Source organism: Cannabis sativa, chromosome 9, assembly GCF_029168945.1.
Source record: "Cannabis sativa cultivar Pink pepper isolate KNU-18-1 chromosome 9, ASM2916894v1, whole genome shotgun sequence".
Taxonomy (NCBI): domain Eukaryota; kingdom Viridiplantae; phylum Streptophyta; class Magnoliopsida; order Rosales; family Cannabaceae; genus Cannabis; species Cannabis sativa.
Window position 1 is genome coordinate 22,762,826 of NC_083609.1, and position 18,393 is coordinate 22,781,218.

The following is an 18,393-nucleotide window of genomic DNA, read 5'->3' on the forward strand; positions in this document are numbered from 1 at the left end:
CTTCAGTTCCGGTCGGGTTGGCGGCACACCTGAAATCGGAATCCAGGTAAGATTAGTATAACAGTATGCATATGTAGATTACATGTTTAGCGTGCATGTAGGAAGCACCGCTAGATTACATTAGTTATGTATTTAGGCTTCGAACCATCCAACCCCGTCACGTCGGTACGAGGCTGGAGTATGACCGGCGGCGGAGTATGACCGGTTCGACCGATCAGGCTGACACTTGGTTGGTGGTTCAGTGCTATTGACTTATCCCGTCGGTACAGGCTGGAGTATGACCAGCAGCCGGAGTATGACCAGTTCGACCGATCAGGAGGATACTTGTCAATAGTACCGTCCCCTGAACGTTCAAAACTCAGTACCATGTTGGACATGGCAGTAGCGGGACTCAGTATCGTGTTGGACACGGCAGTTAGATTTATGTATGATATTATTATGCTTTTCTTACTGAGTCTGTCGACTCACAGTTTATGTTCATGTGTAGGTAAAGGCAAGGCTGTAGCTGATGGACCATGAGCGAGCTTATGAGATTGTATATGTCGGGGCGGTTAGGCCTGGAGCGTACGATCCTCGGGACAGCACGGCTGAGATTTTTTGTAACTGTCGTTAGACGACTTTATTTTGATGTAAAAGTTAAACAGTTAAAACGTTTGTAAATGATTTTATAAATCGGGATCCCGAGACTTTTATAATATGGTTTATAAGTTTAATTAAAAAGCAAAATTTTAATTAATCACGTTTTTCCATAAACCTCGTTGATTAGCAACGAGCTGCACAGTACGTTTAAAAATCACGTAATACGCCTAAGATAGTTAGGGTGTTACAATTTGGTATCGAGCCGCTGTGTTGTCTTCCGAAGATCGTCACGACATGTACAATCATCATCAGCAGTTAGCTCGGTTCACGGTTCAGTAAGCCTTTATTGCTTTAGTAGTTTATTTTATTCAGTTATGGAAAAGAAAAGCCTGTTAGGAAGCATGTTAGTAGCCTGATAGTAGAATAGGCGCATGTTTCATTTCTAATTTCCAAATTAAGCGGCATTAGTAAGCTCGCCTTGAATACGACCTGATATGCCAACTCTTGGTTTCGCAGGCGGTTCTAACTAGATGGACGCCAGGTGGACTACCAGGAGTCAGGGCAACTCCGTAGGGTCGAATCAGGGACAGGGAGCTCAGTTTCCCCCACCTGCTAGGGGCCGAGGCAGAGGTCCCCGAGGCAGGGCTTGTGGCCGGGGTGATGAGAACCCGCCACAGGCTGCCCAGGCTCCCCCAGCCGATCAGGGAGCCCCGAATTGGGAGTTGCGGTTTGCGGAGATGCAAGCCCGGATCGAAGAACAAGACCTCGAGATCCAGAGGTTGAGACAGCAGGGTGCTCCTGCAGTTCCAGTGCCTATAGTACCAGTGGCACCTGCCCCTGCTGCCCAGGCCGAGATAGTGATGGCGGCCCACAGATTGGAACCTTTATATGAGCGGTTCCACCTCCGGTTTTCCTGGGAGGTCCGGATGTAATGAAAGCCGAGCAGTGGCTGACGGTGATTACCAGAATCCTGAATTTCATGGGTGTCACCGGAAACGACAGAGTGGTGTGCGCCACGTTTCAGTTCTAGGAGGACGCCCTGGTATGGTGGGACATGGTGTCTCAGATTCACGATGTCACCACCATGACCTGGGAAAGGTTTCAGGAACTCTTCAACGCGAAATACTATAATGAGGCGGTCAGAAGCGCCAAGAGGAAAGAGTTCGTTCACCTGACCCAGCGGGAGAACATGAGCGTCACTGAGTATACTACTCAGTTTGATCGGTTGGCGAGGTTAGCCTCGGGAATTGTGCCGACCGACTTCAGCAAGAAGGAGAAGTATCTGGACGGGTTGAATCCCAAGATCAGGCATGACCTGATGATCACCACAGACGACAGTACCACCTATGCTCAGATGGTGGAGAAGGCACTGCGAGCTGAGGGCGCAGTGGGGTGTATGTCAGAATCAGCCAGTACTCCGGTTAGTGGCGGAGCTCCTACCCCTCCTGCATCAGGCTATAGCAGGGGGAGTAGTGGTTCGGCCATTGATCAGAGGAAGAGGGCACCCACTGCTTCCGGCGGCTCGAGTCAGAACAAGAGGTTCCGGGGGAACCAGAACAGAGGGAGTCGTCCTGGTGGTACTGAGACCCGATTCTCCTACCCCGAGTGCCCTAGTTGCAAGAGGCACCATCGGGGTGAGTGCAAAGGTCATGGATGCTTTCATTGTGGCATGCCCGGACACTTCAAGAGGGAATGTCCCCAGCTCCGACCAGAGGCACCGAGAGCTCCAGCGATACCCACTCCAGCCAGGGTATTCGCCATCACGCAGGCTGATGCAGATGCCAGCCCATCAGTTGTTACAGGTCAGCTTTTTATTAACAACTCGCTTTATTCAGTGCTGTTTGATTCTGGGGCTACACATTCTTATGTGGCGGCCAGAGTCTTTAGTAAATTGGGTAGACCCTTTGATAGATATGAATCAGGGTTTGGAACCACATTACACAGCGGAGAATTGGTTATCTCCAATAGGTGGATTAGGTCTATGCCGATCAGGATAGATGGTAGAGAGTTAAGCGCTGATCTGATAGAGATGAGCTTAGTCGAATTCGATATTATTTTAGGAATGGATTTCCTATCTAAATATTCGGCGAGCATTGACTGTAAGAGGAAGATGGTGGTCTTCCAACCGGAAAGTGAAGAACCGTTTGTATTTGTGGGTTCGGTTCAGGGATCTCGGATCCCGGTGATCTCGGCTATGTCAGCGAGAGAATTATTGCACGGTGGGTGCTTAGGGTTTCTGGCCGTGGTGGTGGACACCACTCGGCCAGACACCATTCGGCCAGAGGACATCAGAGTGGTTCGGGAATTTTTGGACGTCTTTCCCGAAGAACTTCCAGGGTTACCACCTCAGCGGGAGATCGATTTCGTGATTGACTTGGCACCAGGGGTGGATCCGGTTTCCAAAGCCCCGTATAGGATGGCTCCAGCTGAACTTAAGGAACTAAAGATTCAGCTCCAAGGGTTGCTTGACATAGGGTTCATTCGGCCCAGTGTGTCACCCTGGGGAGCCCCGGTTTTGTTCGTCAAGAAGAAGGATGGATCTATGAGGATGTGCATCGACTACAGAGAGTTGAACAAGTTGACGGTGAAGAATAAATATCCATTACCTAGGATCGATGACTTGTTCGATCAGCTTCAGGGGAAGACGGTCTTTTCTAAGATTGATCTCCGTTCGGGTTATCATCAGTTGAGAATCCGAGAGGAGGACATTCGAAGACGGCTTTCCGCACTAGGTATGGACACTACGAGTTTTTGGTTATGTCATTCGGACTAACCAATGCTCCTGCGGCATTCATGGACCTGATGAATAGAGTATTCAAGGATTTCCTCGATATCTGTGTGATTGTGTTTATCGACGACATCCTCGTGTACTCTCAGTCAGAAGAGGAGCATGAGTTACATCTTCAGATGGTACTGCAACGACTTCGAGAACATAAGCTCTACGCCAAGTTCAAGAAATGTGAGTTCTGGTTGTCTCAGGTGTCCTTCCTAGGGCACATTGTGAGTAAAGATGGGATCAAGGTGGATCCCGGGAAGATCGAATCCGTCAGGGATTGGCCGAGACCGAAGACAGTGACAGAGATCAGAAGCTTCTTGGGATTAGCTGGGTACTACCGTAGGTTCGTGGAGGGGTTCTCCAAAATTTCAATGCCCCTGACCGAACTTACAAAGAAGAATCAGCGATTTATCTGGTCAGATAAATGTGAAGCTAGCTTTCAGGAGCTGAAGCAGAGATTGATTACTGCTCCGGTACTAGCTTTGCCTTCGGACGAGGAGAAGTTTGTAGTCTACTGTGACGCATCCAAACAGGGTTTGGGGTGCGTATTGATGCAAGCCGATCGGGTTATCGCTTATGCCTCCCGTCAGTTAAAGGATTATGAACAGCGATACCCGACTCATGATTTAGAATTGGCCGCAGTGGTTTTTGCACTGAAGATTTGGCGGCATTACCTGTATGGGGAGAAGTGCGAGATCTACACCGACCATAAAAGTCTCAAGTATTTCTTTACTCAGAAAGATTTGAACATGAGACAAAGGCGTTGGTTGGAATTAGTAAAGGACTATGATTGTGAGATCCTCTATCATCCCGGAAAAGCCAATGTAGTAGCCGATGCCCTGAGCAGAAAGGGTCCCGGGCAAGTAGCTAGCATGGTTCAGATCTCACCTCAGCTAGCAGAGGATATGGTTAGATCCAGCATTGAGTTTGTGGTAGGTCAGCTTCACAACTTGACGCTGCAATCTGATCTATTAGAAAGAATAAAAGTCGCTCAGATGACAGATCCGGAGTTAGTGAAGATCCGAGATGAGGTATTGGCTGGTCAAGCCAAGGACTTTTCAGTGTCAGACAGTGGGATGCTTTTGTACAAAGCCAGGGTTTGTGTTCCGAACAGTGTGGAACTGAGAAATGAGATCTTTGAGGAGGCTCATTCTACCCCGTATTCTCTGCATCCCGGTACCACCAAGATGTACCAAGATTTGAAACCGTACTTCTGGTGGAACGGTATGAAGAGGAATTTGGTAGAATTCGTATCGAGATGCCTCACTTGTCAGCAGATCAAGGCTGAACATCAGAGACCAGCAGGGTTGTTGCAGCCTCTAACCCTACCAGAATGGAAATGGGAGGATATTACGATGGATTTTGTGGTCGGGTTACCTAGGACCACGGGTATGTATGATTCCATCTGGGTAGTGGTGGATCGATTTACGAAATCTGCTCATTTTCTGCCGGTTAGAACAACGTTTACAGTGGATCAGTTGGCAGAGTTATATGTCAGGGAGATAGTGAGACTTCACGGGGTACCGAAGTCTATAGTTTCGGACAGGGATCCGAAATTCACCTCCAAATTTTGGCAAAGTTTGCAACGGGCAATGGGTACGAAGCTAAAATTCAGTACAGCATTCCATCCTCAGACAGATGGTCAGTCAGAAAGGACAATTCAGATATTGGAGGATATGTTGAGAGCCTGTGTTATGGACTTTGAAGGTTCATGGAGTAAATATCTACCGTTAATAGAATTCTCGTACAACAACAGTTATCAGAGTACGATAGGGATGGCACCCTACGAACTGTTGTACGGTAGAAAGTGTAGATCCCCTATCCACTGGGATGAGACAGGGGAGAGGAAATACCTAGGTCCAGAGTCAGTTCAGCGGACCAATGAGGCGATAGAAAAGATAAAAGCTAGAATGCTTGCCTCACAGAGCAGACAGAAGAGTTACGCAGATCCGAAACGCAGAGATGTTGAGTTCCAAGTAGGGGAACATGTGTTTTTGCGAGTATCTCCGATGAAGGGGATTAAACGTTTCGGGAAAAGAGGCAAGTTATGCCCTAGATTTATAGGACCTTTCGAGATTCTCGAGAAGATAGGTCAAGTGGCATATCGGTTAGCATTGCCTCCAGCCTTATCAGCAGTGCATAACGTATTCCATGTCTCAATGTTGAGAAAATACGTTTCAGACCACTCTCATATACTCAGTTATGAGAGTCTTCAGCTTCAGCCAGACATGTCATATGAGGAACAACCAGTGCAGATCCTGGATAGAAAGGATAAAGTCCTTCGGAATAAGACCATAGCATTGGTCAAGGTTCTCTGGAGAAACAGCAAGGTGGAGGAAGCCACCTGGGAGCTAGAGTCTGATATGCGAGCTCAATATCCAGAGTTATTCAGGTTAGATTTCGGGGACGAAATCCTTTTAAGGGGGGGAATAGTTGTAAAGCCCGCTTAGTTAATTTGGAAATTAGCAGTTGTTTATGTTTAAATTATGAAATTATTTATAGCTATTTAAATAATTTATTACTGTTATTTATGGAATTCAGAAATGCATGATTATGTCATCAGCAGTTTTTATATTTCGCATTTCCGGTGTCCGGTATTTTGGAACTCGGCGTTTGGCTCAGTAGAAATCACAACTTAGTATGTTAGTATTTTGGGGACGGGTTTTAGACATTGGGAATGTCGGGAATGGCCGGGAATTTAGAATTTCCCAAAAATACCCCTTTTAGTATGATTTATGTGATTTTATGGTGGAGGGGCAAAATGGTCTTTTTGCCCCATTAGTGTTTTGTCTTATGTGATTTATTAAATGGAAAAATAAATGTTTATTTTATTATTACTTGGCTGAAATAAAATGAGTAATGTGTTTTATATTCCTTTTTCCACAAATTTCAACACTTAGCAAAAAAATTAGAAATTTCAAAAATAGAAAACTCTTTCTCTTTTCCTCTCATTTTCGGCTGAAACTTGGGGTTCAAAAGCTGGGATTTTTGGTGGTGATTCAAGCTTGGATTGCAAGCTCTAGTAACCCTTTGTTGAGGTATTTCTTTATATAATTTTTCTACCTTGTTTTCTTGAGTTTGTTTGATGAAAAAGTTGAGAAAATGCATGTTAAATTGAAGTTCTTGCTGCTGTGATGTGTTGTTGTCTTCTAAAGTTTATCTTGCTATTTTTAAGTAATTTAAAGCTAGTGTATGCATGTTGATTACTTGGAGTTATGTTTTGGGAGTTTTTAGTTCAAGAGCATGATTTTTGAAAATGTATGTGAATCTGTAAATTACTGGCTGTGGTTGATCATTTTCATTTTCAGAGGCTTAGTTATGCATATTTAAGTAGGTTTGATCTAGCTTGATTGCATGTTAGTGGATTTTAATCAAGCTTGAGTTTTGGAACTCAAAGCTTGGTCTTTAATGGCATTTTGTGATTCTGTGAGTTCTGGGTGAATTTGTTGTCTTTGAATGGCTATTTGGGGCATGTAGATCAGGTCTGGAAGGTTTTGCATGATTTGGGTTAGATTTGATCGAGTTATGAATTTTTGAAAAATTCCTGCGAGGAACCGGAATTCCGGTTGTGCAACCGGAATTCCGGATGGGTGTCCAGTAATTCCCAGAACCGGAATTCCGGTTGGGCAACCGGTCTACCGGTTGGGGAATTTTTCCGAACCCTAGTTTTCCTCGTTTTTATGTTTTTAGGGGTATTGCCATGCTTTTTATCGATAGGGAAACTTTTAGTTTCAAGTTTTAGTCCCCGGGAAGTGATTTAGCGTGTCACTTATAGCGTTGTGATTTTTATGGTTTAGGAGCGATGTCCGCCGTTCGGCTTGATTCCGGTCAGGTTGGCGGCACACTGAAATCGGAATCCAGGTAAGATTAGTATAACAGTATGCATATGTAGATTACATGTTTAGCGTGCATGTAGGAAGCCTGCTAGATTACATTAGTTATGTATTTAGGCTTCGAACCATCCAACCCTGTCACGTCGGTACAGGCTGGAGTATGACCAGCAGCCGGAGTATGACCGGTTCGACCGATCAGGCTGACACTTGGTTGGTGGTTCAGTGCTATTGACTTATCCCGTCGGTACAGGCTGGAGTATGACCAGCAGCCGGAGTATGACCGGTTCGACCGATCAGGAGGATACTTGTCAATAGTACCGTCCCCTGAACGTTCAAAACTCAGTACCATGTTGGACATGGCAGTAGTGGCTCAGTACCATGTTGGACATGGCAGTAGCGGGACTCAGTATCGTGTTGGACACGACAGTTAGATTTATGTATGATATTATTATGCTTTTCTTACTGAGTCTGTCGACTCACAGTTTATGTTCATGTGTAGGTAAAGGCAAGGCTGTAGCTGATGGACCGTGAGCGAGCTTATGAGATTGTACATGTCGGGGCGGTTAGGCCTGGAGCGTACGATCCTCGGGACAGCACGGCTGAGATTTTTTGTAACTGTCGTTAGACGACTTTATTTTGATGTAAAAGTTAAACAGTTAAAACGTTTGTAAATGATTTTATAAATCGGGATCCCGAGACTTTTATAATATGGTTTATAAGTTTAATTAAAAAGCAAAATTTTAATTAATCACGTTTTTCCATAAACCTCGTTGATTAGCAACGAGCTGCACAGTACGTTTAAAAATCACGTAATACGCCTAAGATAGTTAGGGTGTTACACTCATGGTTCCCACAATTTCAGAGATAATATCATCTTGTAGACTCAACTAATTGATTTAATAAGTCAATTAGATTTCGAAAATAGACTATGCCTTATTTGAGAATTTTCACCAAGTTTAGGCATTTTTTAGAAGAGAAGAGAAATATGACTTTATTTGTTAATTAGTACACTTTGTGGGTCTAATTAATAAATATATTTAAATTGTATTTTATTTGATAATTATTTATAATTATTATAATAAAATTGATATTTAAATAATTAGAAGAGATAAGTGGTAAAATAGGAAAAAACACATTGTCTCATTTAAATCAAATAAAATGACATAAATCCAACTCTAAAGCCCATGAGGAATTCGGTGCTAAAGTTAGACTTTAGCCAAGTCTCTATTTTTAGCTCAATCTCATCTAACCTAGTCCTAAGTGAAGCCTATATAAAGAAAGTAATGATAAGAGAGAATTAACCTAAGTTTCTAATGTCAGACAACTCTCCTTCTCTCTTTCTTTATTATTTTTGAAATACACTATACAATATCTCTCTCAAAACTTTGTTTCGAAGTTGTTTGAGTATTAGCCCACTCTATTCAAGCTGATACTCGGATCTTTGTGGAAGACTGTATTGAACACAATCGAAGGAATAGAAGATTTAGGTTCAGATCTTGATCATACTCTGCAACAGAAAGGATCAAAGGTTAGAAATTTGAACGGAATTAGTCATATTATTCTGCTGCCATCACTATAAGGATTAGTTAATCCTGAATGTGTTTATTTATCGTTTTTAGGAATTTCATATTTAGGATGTCAGATTATAGAATTATAATCAACATACATATTAGTAAATCTAGACCCTGGTAAAATAAGGTTCTAACATGATCAAATTTTGCAAAAGTGCAATAAGGACAAGTTGTTATGTTGTGTTGGGGATTATGGAAGGCTCGAAATGAGTTAGTTTGGAACCAAAAGTATGCTACGGTGGATATATGGTGCTCTTATCTCATCTACGAGTTGTCTTGTGCAATGGAAGTTAGCTTAAAATAGAGGTTCAGAGGCTTCTATTTCAATTTTTGAAGCTGGTGATAGAGCTAAATTTTGGGTTAAGCTGCAGGAGAGTACAATCAAGGTAACTATCGATGCTGCTATGAGTTGCATTTGGTTATGGCATAGTCACTTGAGACTCTCAAGGGGAATTAGTGTTGGCTAAGTTAGGCAGTTTTGCTGGTATAGGCGCTCCAAATTTGGCTGAAGCAATTGGTATGAAGGAAGCACTAAGCTGGATTAAAACTCAACCATAGAAAAAAGTGGAACTGGAGTTAGATTGCTTGGTAGCAGTCTAAGCTATTCAAAAATTACCTATGCTTTTTTTTGAGTTATTATAAAAGATTATCGTAAACTTCTTATATCTCTAAACAATGGCGGACCCAGAATTTAAAGTGAGGGGGTATAATTTTTTTTTTTTGTAAAGCAGGGAGGACAAAAGTAAATTGAAAAAGAAAAAAAAGTGTTGTTAGTGAAATTTGATCATTTGACCTCTAACATATATGTAATCTAACTATACTATTACATAAAACTTGCTATTATATTTATAAATACTATCTTCTATTATAAATACATATTATAATTAATTAAAATACATATATACATTTCGCCCTCTCCTTAAAATGTGGGTCTGCCTTGTCTCTAAACAATCTTTTTATTTTTTATTTTTTTTTATTAAACTATGTGTTCAAAGCGGTGATGGTCTTGTTGAATTTAAGTATTGTCTTTTTAGTTAGTTGATTTAACAAATTAATAAAAATTATAGGGTGATTCTATAATGCACTTCGTTAAAAGAAATGTACTGATGCACCCTCTACTTGTTTCGGCATACAGAAAAAAATTTTAGTCTATTTTTTTTCATATTCATTTACGTTATAGCTATTTGAGGTATCCTATAAAATTTTGAGAAATTCAAAATAATTTACAATATAGAAAACAATGTTCAAATAGTCTATTTTACACGCGTATAAAATAAAATAGTCACACGTGCAACACACTGCTTGAACGTAGTTTTCGGCGTATTAAACTTTTCCGAATTTCTTTAAATTTTATAGGATGTATTAAATAAGTATAATTTACACGACCATGAGAAAAAAATTGACTAAAAAATTATTTGAGATACTAAAATAGATAGAGATATATCGGTGTATCTCTTTTAAAGGGGTGCATTATAGAATTTTCAAAAATTATATTTGCTTAAAAAAAAAACTTTCATTCAAAAAAACAAATAAATAAATAAATAAATTGAAGAGGCAATGTGATTATGTGAATTCATCGTGTGGGTCGTTTCAATATGTGGTATGGTAGCAAATTCTTTTCAACTAAGGTGTAGAAAAAGCGTAGCACGCTACAACAAAGCTAAGTTGATTCAGTTTTTTTTCTTTTCTTTTAGTTTGGATTTTGTAAGTGGAGAAGGGTGAAAAATGAACAGGAAGAAAGCTACGACTTCGACGACCACAAAAGCTGAAGCAGAGGTTGATGAGCTTTTGAAGGCAGTCCAGGAAGATATGCTTCTCAATCTCTCTCTCAATTCCCACCTCGCTCGTGTCTCTCCTAACTACATCGACTCCGATCTCGACACTCGATTCCGAGCCCTCAAATCACGACCCTCAAAATCTCCCCAAAATACCAAACCTACCCCTCCTTCAACCGCCACCGCCGATCCTCCCCCTCAATTGCCGAATCAAGCCCCAGATCCTCAACCGGATCCCGAACTCCAGGCCGTTCTTGGGGACGACCTCTCCGTCCGATTCGCCAAACTCAGAGCCTCCTTGTCTCAGTCGCCTGCTGCTTCCATTTCCGGCACTGGTGGCGTTCGTTCCAATACAAAATTGGAGAGCCTTGGTGATGAAGATGAAGAGGAGGATGAAGATGATGAGGTTGAGAAGTTGATTAGGTGGGCCAAGGACGCTGCTCGCCTGGATCCTTCTCCGCCCTCCGATGAAGATGAAGATGAATACGACTATGAAGATTTTGATCGTCCTCGTCGTACATAGTTTGTATTTTTGCTGTCAGGTAATAACGGGTTTTACTTGATAAGATGTACAATTTCAAAATATTATTGACACTATGCCCATTGCATAACATATTTTTATGGTTTATAATGTTTATACAAAGAAAACAGAGAGAGAAATGTGATGTGATAAGAACTAGTTTTTTTAGTGTTTAGTTCTACCATGGGAAAATTCCCTTCTTAATAAGCCTCAAATCATTAACTTTCAAGCTACCCGTTTTAGTGATAGTAAATTGGATTTGTTGAAGATATCAAAATCATGTCACCAAAGATGATTAGAGCTAATATCAACATTTGCTTTCTCAACCCTTCTCTCCAAGAGAGGAAGCTAATCAAAGTCCTCCTCTCATATCATGAGGCTAGCTTAGCTTGGTATTGTATATGCTGATTTTGTAGAATTGCTCAGTCCCGTTTGAGGTTAAACACTCTCTCTCCATTCCAAAATTTGAATCCTCCCAATAATAATCATAGAAATGTCATTCCATAATTCCATTGTGCCTAGCAGTGAATGAAAATACAAAATTCCTAAAAAACTAGTGTGACCATCTTATTAGCCAGAGGTAAGAGTGGCATTCCTCGGCTAAATATGATATGTAACTAATATGTTACAATTCAATTTAGTGAATGGTAATATTAAATAAAATAAAATGATATTTTCTTAAAAATAAATAAATAAATAAAAGCTAATTTTTGAATGAGATAATTGATTTTCGATTGCCACCTTCACTACTAAAGATTTTTGCACATTAACATAAGAGCTTGTAAAGATCTTTTTCTTTCTGTAAATAAAAATAGAGAGCTACTGCCTTGATATTGAATTTGACTGCATAGTTGTAGTTGTTAAAAGTTTACTGAAATAGGAATTAATTTCCGAAACAAATAAAACAAATCGAGTAACAACTGCTTATTCATCATAATATGATTCGTCATCGAGACAAGACAAATCTCCTAAAATGCACTCTTCGAATAAGTGTCAAACTCCAATCGAACCAAAGTTTTATTTTTTATTTTCATGTCTAACAATAGCTACACAATTTTTTAAATTATTAATAAACTCCTACACTATTTCATAGTCTAACACTTTTCCACCTTTCAAAATCACCTTGCGGTGGTAAAAATGAAAAGAAAATTAAAAGCAAGACACAAACAACATACAAAATATAAAACCAATTTTAGAAGTCCATTTGTTTGTTGGCCCAATCCAAATAAATTGAACTTTAGGGTAAATGATTATATCTTCTTCAACCTTTGAAGCTGCCGATTTTATTTTTATAGCAGGTTTTTTTTTTTTTTTTTTTTTTTTTTTTTTTTTTTTTTTTTTTTTTTTATGAGTTCTTGGTAGTGAACTCCATCAAAGTCTCTCCCATAATCATAAACTTTGAATTCTCTTCTCCTCAGTGTCTTAGATGTATGAACCATATTATTAATATATGTATATATATATTTACTGCAACCAGTAGTCACAAAGTCGAAGTCGACGTCCGTTGCTCCGTTGGTCTTTAGCTATATGTCGCGTCCAAGCTTCTGTTAGGCTATTTTTAGCCTATGTTTTGGATCTAATTTATGTGCGTTTTTCGCTGTGTTGGGACAGAATTACGCTTGTTTTCTATGTTTTCTGGTTCTTTGGAATAAAAGAGGTCTCGGGTGCAGAAATTTAATAAAAGACGAGCTGAGCCGAAGAAAACACAATTTTTAAGGAATTGTGTATATATGGCCGCGTCTAGATACCACTTGGCCGCGGCTAGATCTCGACACTATGGAATGGTACAGTCGTCGCGGCGATGGGGAGTCTCGCCGCGGCCATTTAAGAGATACAGAAAGGCCTGATTTTTGCAATTATCTCGCCGTCGAGAGGAAGCTTGGCCGCAGCGAGATCCCGTACGGACCAGGGGCATTTTCGTCTATCGAACTCTAAATTTTAGTTATAAATAGAAAACTGCGATTGGAAGTCAGGGGGAGCGATCAGAAACCCTAAAATACAGCTGAGAGCGGCAGGAAGAGCACAGAGATTCAAAGTGAAGATCCAGAATTCATCCACCAACAGTTCTTTTCTTTATTCCTCGTTAATTTCTTTATGTTGAATATTGCTTTAGGAATGGTTATGGATTTGTTTCTGAACTAAATTTCCCATTTAGGGAGGATGATGATTGTTGTTTAATGTTTTGCCTAGTTAATGTTTAATTACCATTCCTCAATTCTTGTTTGTGAAATTATCTTAATTTGTGTTTAATTTCATGTTTAAGATTGATCACCTTGTGCATGCTTTATGATCTCAATTCGAAATCTGAAAAGTGAGAATTGAGAATGCTAAGATTAAGATAATCGATGTTCTATGTGAAACGAAAGTATTCACATGACTTATGTGACGAGTAGATTATTACTTAATGCTGATTTCATGTTAGTTTAATTAAGGAATTAATTAAATAACATGTGATTTAGAATCTAGAAGATCTGAAAGGAGCTAGGTTACTTCATAATCTGTCATTCACTTCAAGAATAGGATAGTAATTAAGCATTAACGATTTGGGTAAACAACAACAGGATTCTCCTCCCTATTATCTCATCTTGCTCAACTTTCAATCGTGTTATTAAGTTTTCTGAATTACTTTCATACTTTACTGTTTTTAAATCATAACTACTTTTGATTTGCCGAATAGAATTATAAGTATAGTTTAGTGGTATTTAATCCAATTCCCTGTGGGATCGACCTCACCTGTGTGAGATTTACTACTTGATTGCGTATAGTTGCGTAGTGCTTATAAATTATAGCAACAAGTTTTTGGCGCCGTTGCCGGGGCATTGTTTAAAGATTAATATTACATAAAATTATACTAACTTCTACTTTGGTATATTTTCCCTTGCTAATTTTTCTAACCTTTTTCTTGCAATATTTTCTTGATCTATTTCAAGAATCCTAAGTGTATGCGCCGTCAAGGACAAGCAGTCATATTACCAGTTGATCCTGAAATCGAGAAAACTTGCAGGAGGAATCGAAAGAACAAGAGGCAAGAAAGAGTTTCAGCAACTGCTGAAACATCAGAAATCATGGCTGCCAATGTGAACAATAATGCTGGAAACAATGGGGGTAATAACGGTAATAATGGAGGTGCCGTGGAAGATCAAGCTAATGGCCGTAGCTTGAGAGATTACATTCTCCCTACTCTGACGGGAGTGCAGTCATGTATCAGGCCACCGGCAGTGGATGCAAACAACTTCGAGATTAAACCTGCCATCCTTCAAATGGTGCAGTCCTCAGTCCAGTTTGGTGGCCTCCCTTCTGAAGATCCTAATCTTCATCTCTCTAACTTCATGGAACTTTGTGAAACTTTTAAAGTTAATGGAGTTAGCGATGATGCCATTCGACTGAGATTGTTTCCATTCTCGCTCAGAGAACGAGCCAAGAGTTGGTTGAACTCCTTGCCACCCAATTCTATTGCCACCTGGAATGATCTGGCAACAAAATTCTTGTCAAAGTTCTTTCCTCCAGCCAAGTCTGCAAAGCTGAGAGGAGAAATCAATAATTTCTGCCAACAAGATAATGAATCTCTCCATGAGGCTTGGGAGAGGTTTAAAGATCTGATCAGGAGGTGTCGTCATCATGGTATAGAGAAGTGGATGCTGGTACACAACTTCTACAACGGGCTGGTTGGTAATACTAGAACTCTAATAGATGCAGCAGCGGGCGGAGCTTTTATGAGAAAGAGTGCTAATGAGGCGTATGATCTATTGGAGGAGATGACTCTAAACAATCAGCAGTGGCCAACTGAAAGGAGTCAATCTAAGAAGGTAGCTGGTGTGTTAGAAGTTGATGCCATCACAAAGTTAACAGCTCAGGTTGAGGCATTGACAAAAATAATTGCAGGGCAAGCTAAACAAGCCCAAATTGTTTGTGAGTTATGTGGAGGAAGTCATCACTTTTCGGAGTGTCAAGCAGATGTGGATGATTTGCCAATGGATGAAGCTAAGGCCATTGGGAATTTTTCACAGAACAACAACAACAACAATTATGGGTTCAACCAGGGTAACAACCGAAGAAATAGTGGGTTCTATCAGCAAAGAAATCAGAACCAACAGTTCAATCAGCAACAAGCCTCTGGTGGAAATTCTAGTTTGCAAACAGATTTACTGCTCCAGTTTATGACTGAAACTAGATCTTCAATTAAGGACCTGCAGACTCAGATGGGCCAGCTAGCAACTCAGGTAGCAACCCGCCCTCAAGGAAATTTGCCTAGCACAACTGAAGTCAATCCCAAAGAAAACTACAAAGCAATTACCCTGAGGAGCGGTAAGAAGTATGATGGACCTGAGTTACCACAACCAGTTGAGGTAGATGAAGAAATAAATGCTCAACCAGTGCAAACACCAACACCAACAGCAGAGAAGGCTACTGAAAGCTCAGCACTACCACAACAGTCTCCACCTATTAGCATTGATCATCATGTGAAAATACCCTATCCTCAGAGGCTCAGAAAGTCAAGCTTAGACAAGCAGTTCACCAAGTTTCTAGAAGTCTTCAAAAGACTTCACATTAACATTCCTTTTGCTGAAGCTCTAGAGCAGATGCCAAGTTATGTGAAGTTTATGAAGGAAATTTTGTCAAAGAAGAGGAAGATGGAGGATTATGAGACAGTGGCTCTAACTGAAGAGTGCAGCGCTATTCTACAGAAGAAACTTCCTCCAAAACTCAGAGATCCAGGGAGCTTCACTATTCCTTGTACTATTGGAAAAATTGAAGGAATAAATGCACTATGTGATTTGGGAGCCAGTATAAACTTAATGCCTTTGTCAGTGTTTAAAAGACTGCAGCTGGGTGAAGCAAAGCCAACCACGGTAACTCTTCAATTGGCGGATCGATCACTAGCTCATCCTAGAGGAGTCATTGAGGATGTGTTAGTAAAAGTTGACAAGTTCATCTTTCCAGCTGACTTCATTGTTCTGGATATGGAAGAAGACAGCAATGTTCCTATCATCCTGGGGAGACCCTTCTTGGCAACAGGGAAAACACTAATTGATGTTCAGAAAGGAGAGTTAAAGCTGAGGGTACAAGGAGATGAAGTTGTATTTAATGTGCTCAAAGCAATGACCTACCCTACGGCTAGTGACGACTGTTTTGTAATTGATGTGGTGGACCAGTTGGTGGAGACAAAGACGCATATCGAAGACCCTCTTAATCTGACTTTGGTACAAAGGGAGGTGGTGGAACAAGACGGTAAGGAAGCTTATGAGTATGCTATGTGGCTCGACTCTTATGGACCGCTGAATAGAAAATACTATGAAGAGTTAGGAGTCATACCAACAAAGCCTACCCCATCTACTGAAAAGCCTCCTCAATTAGAGTTAAAAGTCCTCCCGGATCATCTCAGGTATGAATATTTGGGAGAAAATAAGACACTTCCTGTTATTGTGGCATCCTCCCTATCTTCTGTAGAGACAGACAAGCTATTACGGGTTCTAAGGAAGCATACGAAAGCCATTGGATGGACTTTAGCAGATATTAAAGGGATCAACCCTTCAACTGTAATGCACAGAATCTTAATGGAGGAAGGAGTGAAGCCTACCATTGATGCTCAACGAAGATTAAATCCACCAATGAAGGAGGTTGTCAGAAAAGAAGTCTTAAAGTGGTTAGATGCCGGGGTAGCGTATCCTATTTCAGATAGTAAATGGGTAAGTCCAGTCCAAGTTGTTCCGAAGAAAGGAGGGATGACGGTGGTGAAGAATGAAAAGAATGAACTCATCCCAACCAGAACTGTCACGGGATGGAGAATTTGCATTGACTACGGGAAACTCAACAAGGCCACAAGAAAAGATCACTTTCCACTCCATTCATTGATCAGATGTTAGACAAGTTGGCAGGTCAAGAGTACTATTGTTTCCTTGATGGGTACTCAGGGTATCACCAAATAGCTATAGCGCCGGAAGATCAAGAGAAAATAACATTCACATGTCCATATGGTACTTTTTCTTTTCGACGAATGCCATTTGGGCTGTGTAATGCTCCAGCAACATTTCAGAGATGTATGATGGCCATATTTTCAGATCTAATAGAAAAATGCATCGAGGTGTTCATGGATGATTTTTCAGTGTTTGGTTCCTCGTTTGACCAATGTTTAAGCAACTTAGAATTGGTTTTAACAAGGTGTGAAGACTCTAATTTGGTGTTGAACTAGGAAAAGTGCCATTTCATGGTTACAGAAGGAATAGTGCTGGGACACAAAATCTCGAAAGAAGGTATTGAGGTTGACAGAGCCAAAGTATCTACAATTGAGAACTTGCCTCCTCCAGTTTCAGTTAAGGGAGTTCGAAGCTTTTTGGGTCATGCCGGGTTCTATAGAAGATTTATCAAAGACTTCTCCAAAGTTGCCAAACCGCTATCCAATCTCCTCGCTAGTGGAGTACCTTTTGAATTTGGGAAAGATTGTCTTGAAGCATTTCAGATTCTCAAGGATAAGTTAATCTCAGCACCTATCGTGACTACACCAAACTGGGAATTACCTTTTGAAATCATGTGCGATGCAAGTGATTATGCGATTGGAGCAGTTTTGGGACAACGGGTTGACAAGGTACTCAGAACCATTTACTATGCAAGCAAAACCTTGAATGATGCCCAACTGAATTACGCTACTATAGAAAAAGAGATGCTGGCTATAGTGTTTTCATGTGACAAATTTCGACCCTACTTGATTGGCAATAAGGTGATAGTGTATAGAGATCATTCAGCAATCAAATACTTGATGACTAAGAAGGATGCCAAACCACGACTAATTCGATGGGTTCTTCTTTTGCAAGAATTTGATCTAGACATAAAAGATAAGAAGGGTACTGAGAATCTGGTGGCAGATCACTTGTCAAGACTAGAGCTGGAAGAAAGTCAGAATACGAAAGAGGTACAAATAAATGAACAATTTCTCGATGAACAACTCTTTAGTGTGAGGGAAAGTCTAATGGTACCATGGTATGCTGATTATGTTAACTACTTGGCTGCCAATATCACTCCTCCTGAGCTATCTCGCCAACAACTAAAGAAATTCTTTTATGAGGTGAAACATTACTACTGGGAAGAGCCAATCCTCTACAAGCACTGTGCAGATCAGATAATAAGAAGGTGTGTGCCTGAAGAGGAGATGTACTCTATTCTTAATCACTGTCATGCTCTACCATGTGGGGGACACTTCAGTGGAACTAGAACAGCTGCCAAGGTGTTGCAAAGCGGATTCTTTTGGCCAACACTTTTCAAAGATGCTAGTACTTTTGTGAAGGCATGTGATCGTTGTCAGCGTACAGGAAACATCTCAAGGAGAAACGAAATGCCTTTGACA

General features: G+C 40.7%; 2 protein-coding genes and 1 non-coding gene across 3 annotated transcripts; 2 read left to right on the plus strand and 1 right to left on the minus strand.

Moving 5' to 3' along the window:
- The first annotated feature begins 2,936 nt into the window (after positions 1 to 2,936).
- LOC115724201 (uncharacterized) lies at positions 2,937 to 11,057 on the plus strand. Its single transcript, XM_061104776.1, is given in 3 exon segments — positions 2,937 to 3,287; positions 3,290 to 3,815; positions 10,493 to 11,057. Coding segments are annotated over 3 exon segments (1,383 nt in total). The 5' UTR covers positions 2,937 to 2,995.
- LOC133031137 (uncharacterized) lies at positions 10,935 to 16,918 on the plus strand. The gene is made up of 2 exons (XM_061104514.1): positions 10,935 to 11,076; positions 12,666 to 16,918. Exon 2 carries the CDS (start codon positions 13,997 to 13,999, stop codon positions 16,916 to 16,918), a length of 2,922 nt encoding a protein of 973 aa, XP_060960497.1. The 5' UTR covers positions 10,935 to 11,076; positions 12,666 to 13,996.
- Positions 14,573 to 14,679, minus strand: LOC133031597 (small nucleolar RNA R71). The gene has a single exon (XR_009684700.1). It is a non-coding gene; the product is annotated as a small nucleolar RNA R71 (small nucleolar RNA).
- Positions 16,919 to 18,393: the final 1,475 nt, after the last annotated feature.

Excerpts from the sequence above, each read along its gene's own strand:
- LOC133031137 (XM_061104514.1), top strand. The coding sequence starts at position 13,997 with ATGCGCCGTCAAGGACAAGCAGTCATATTACCAGTTGATCCTGAAATC.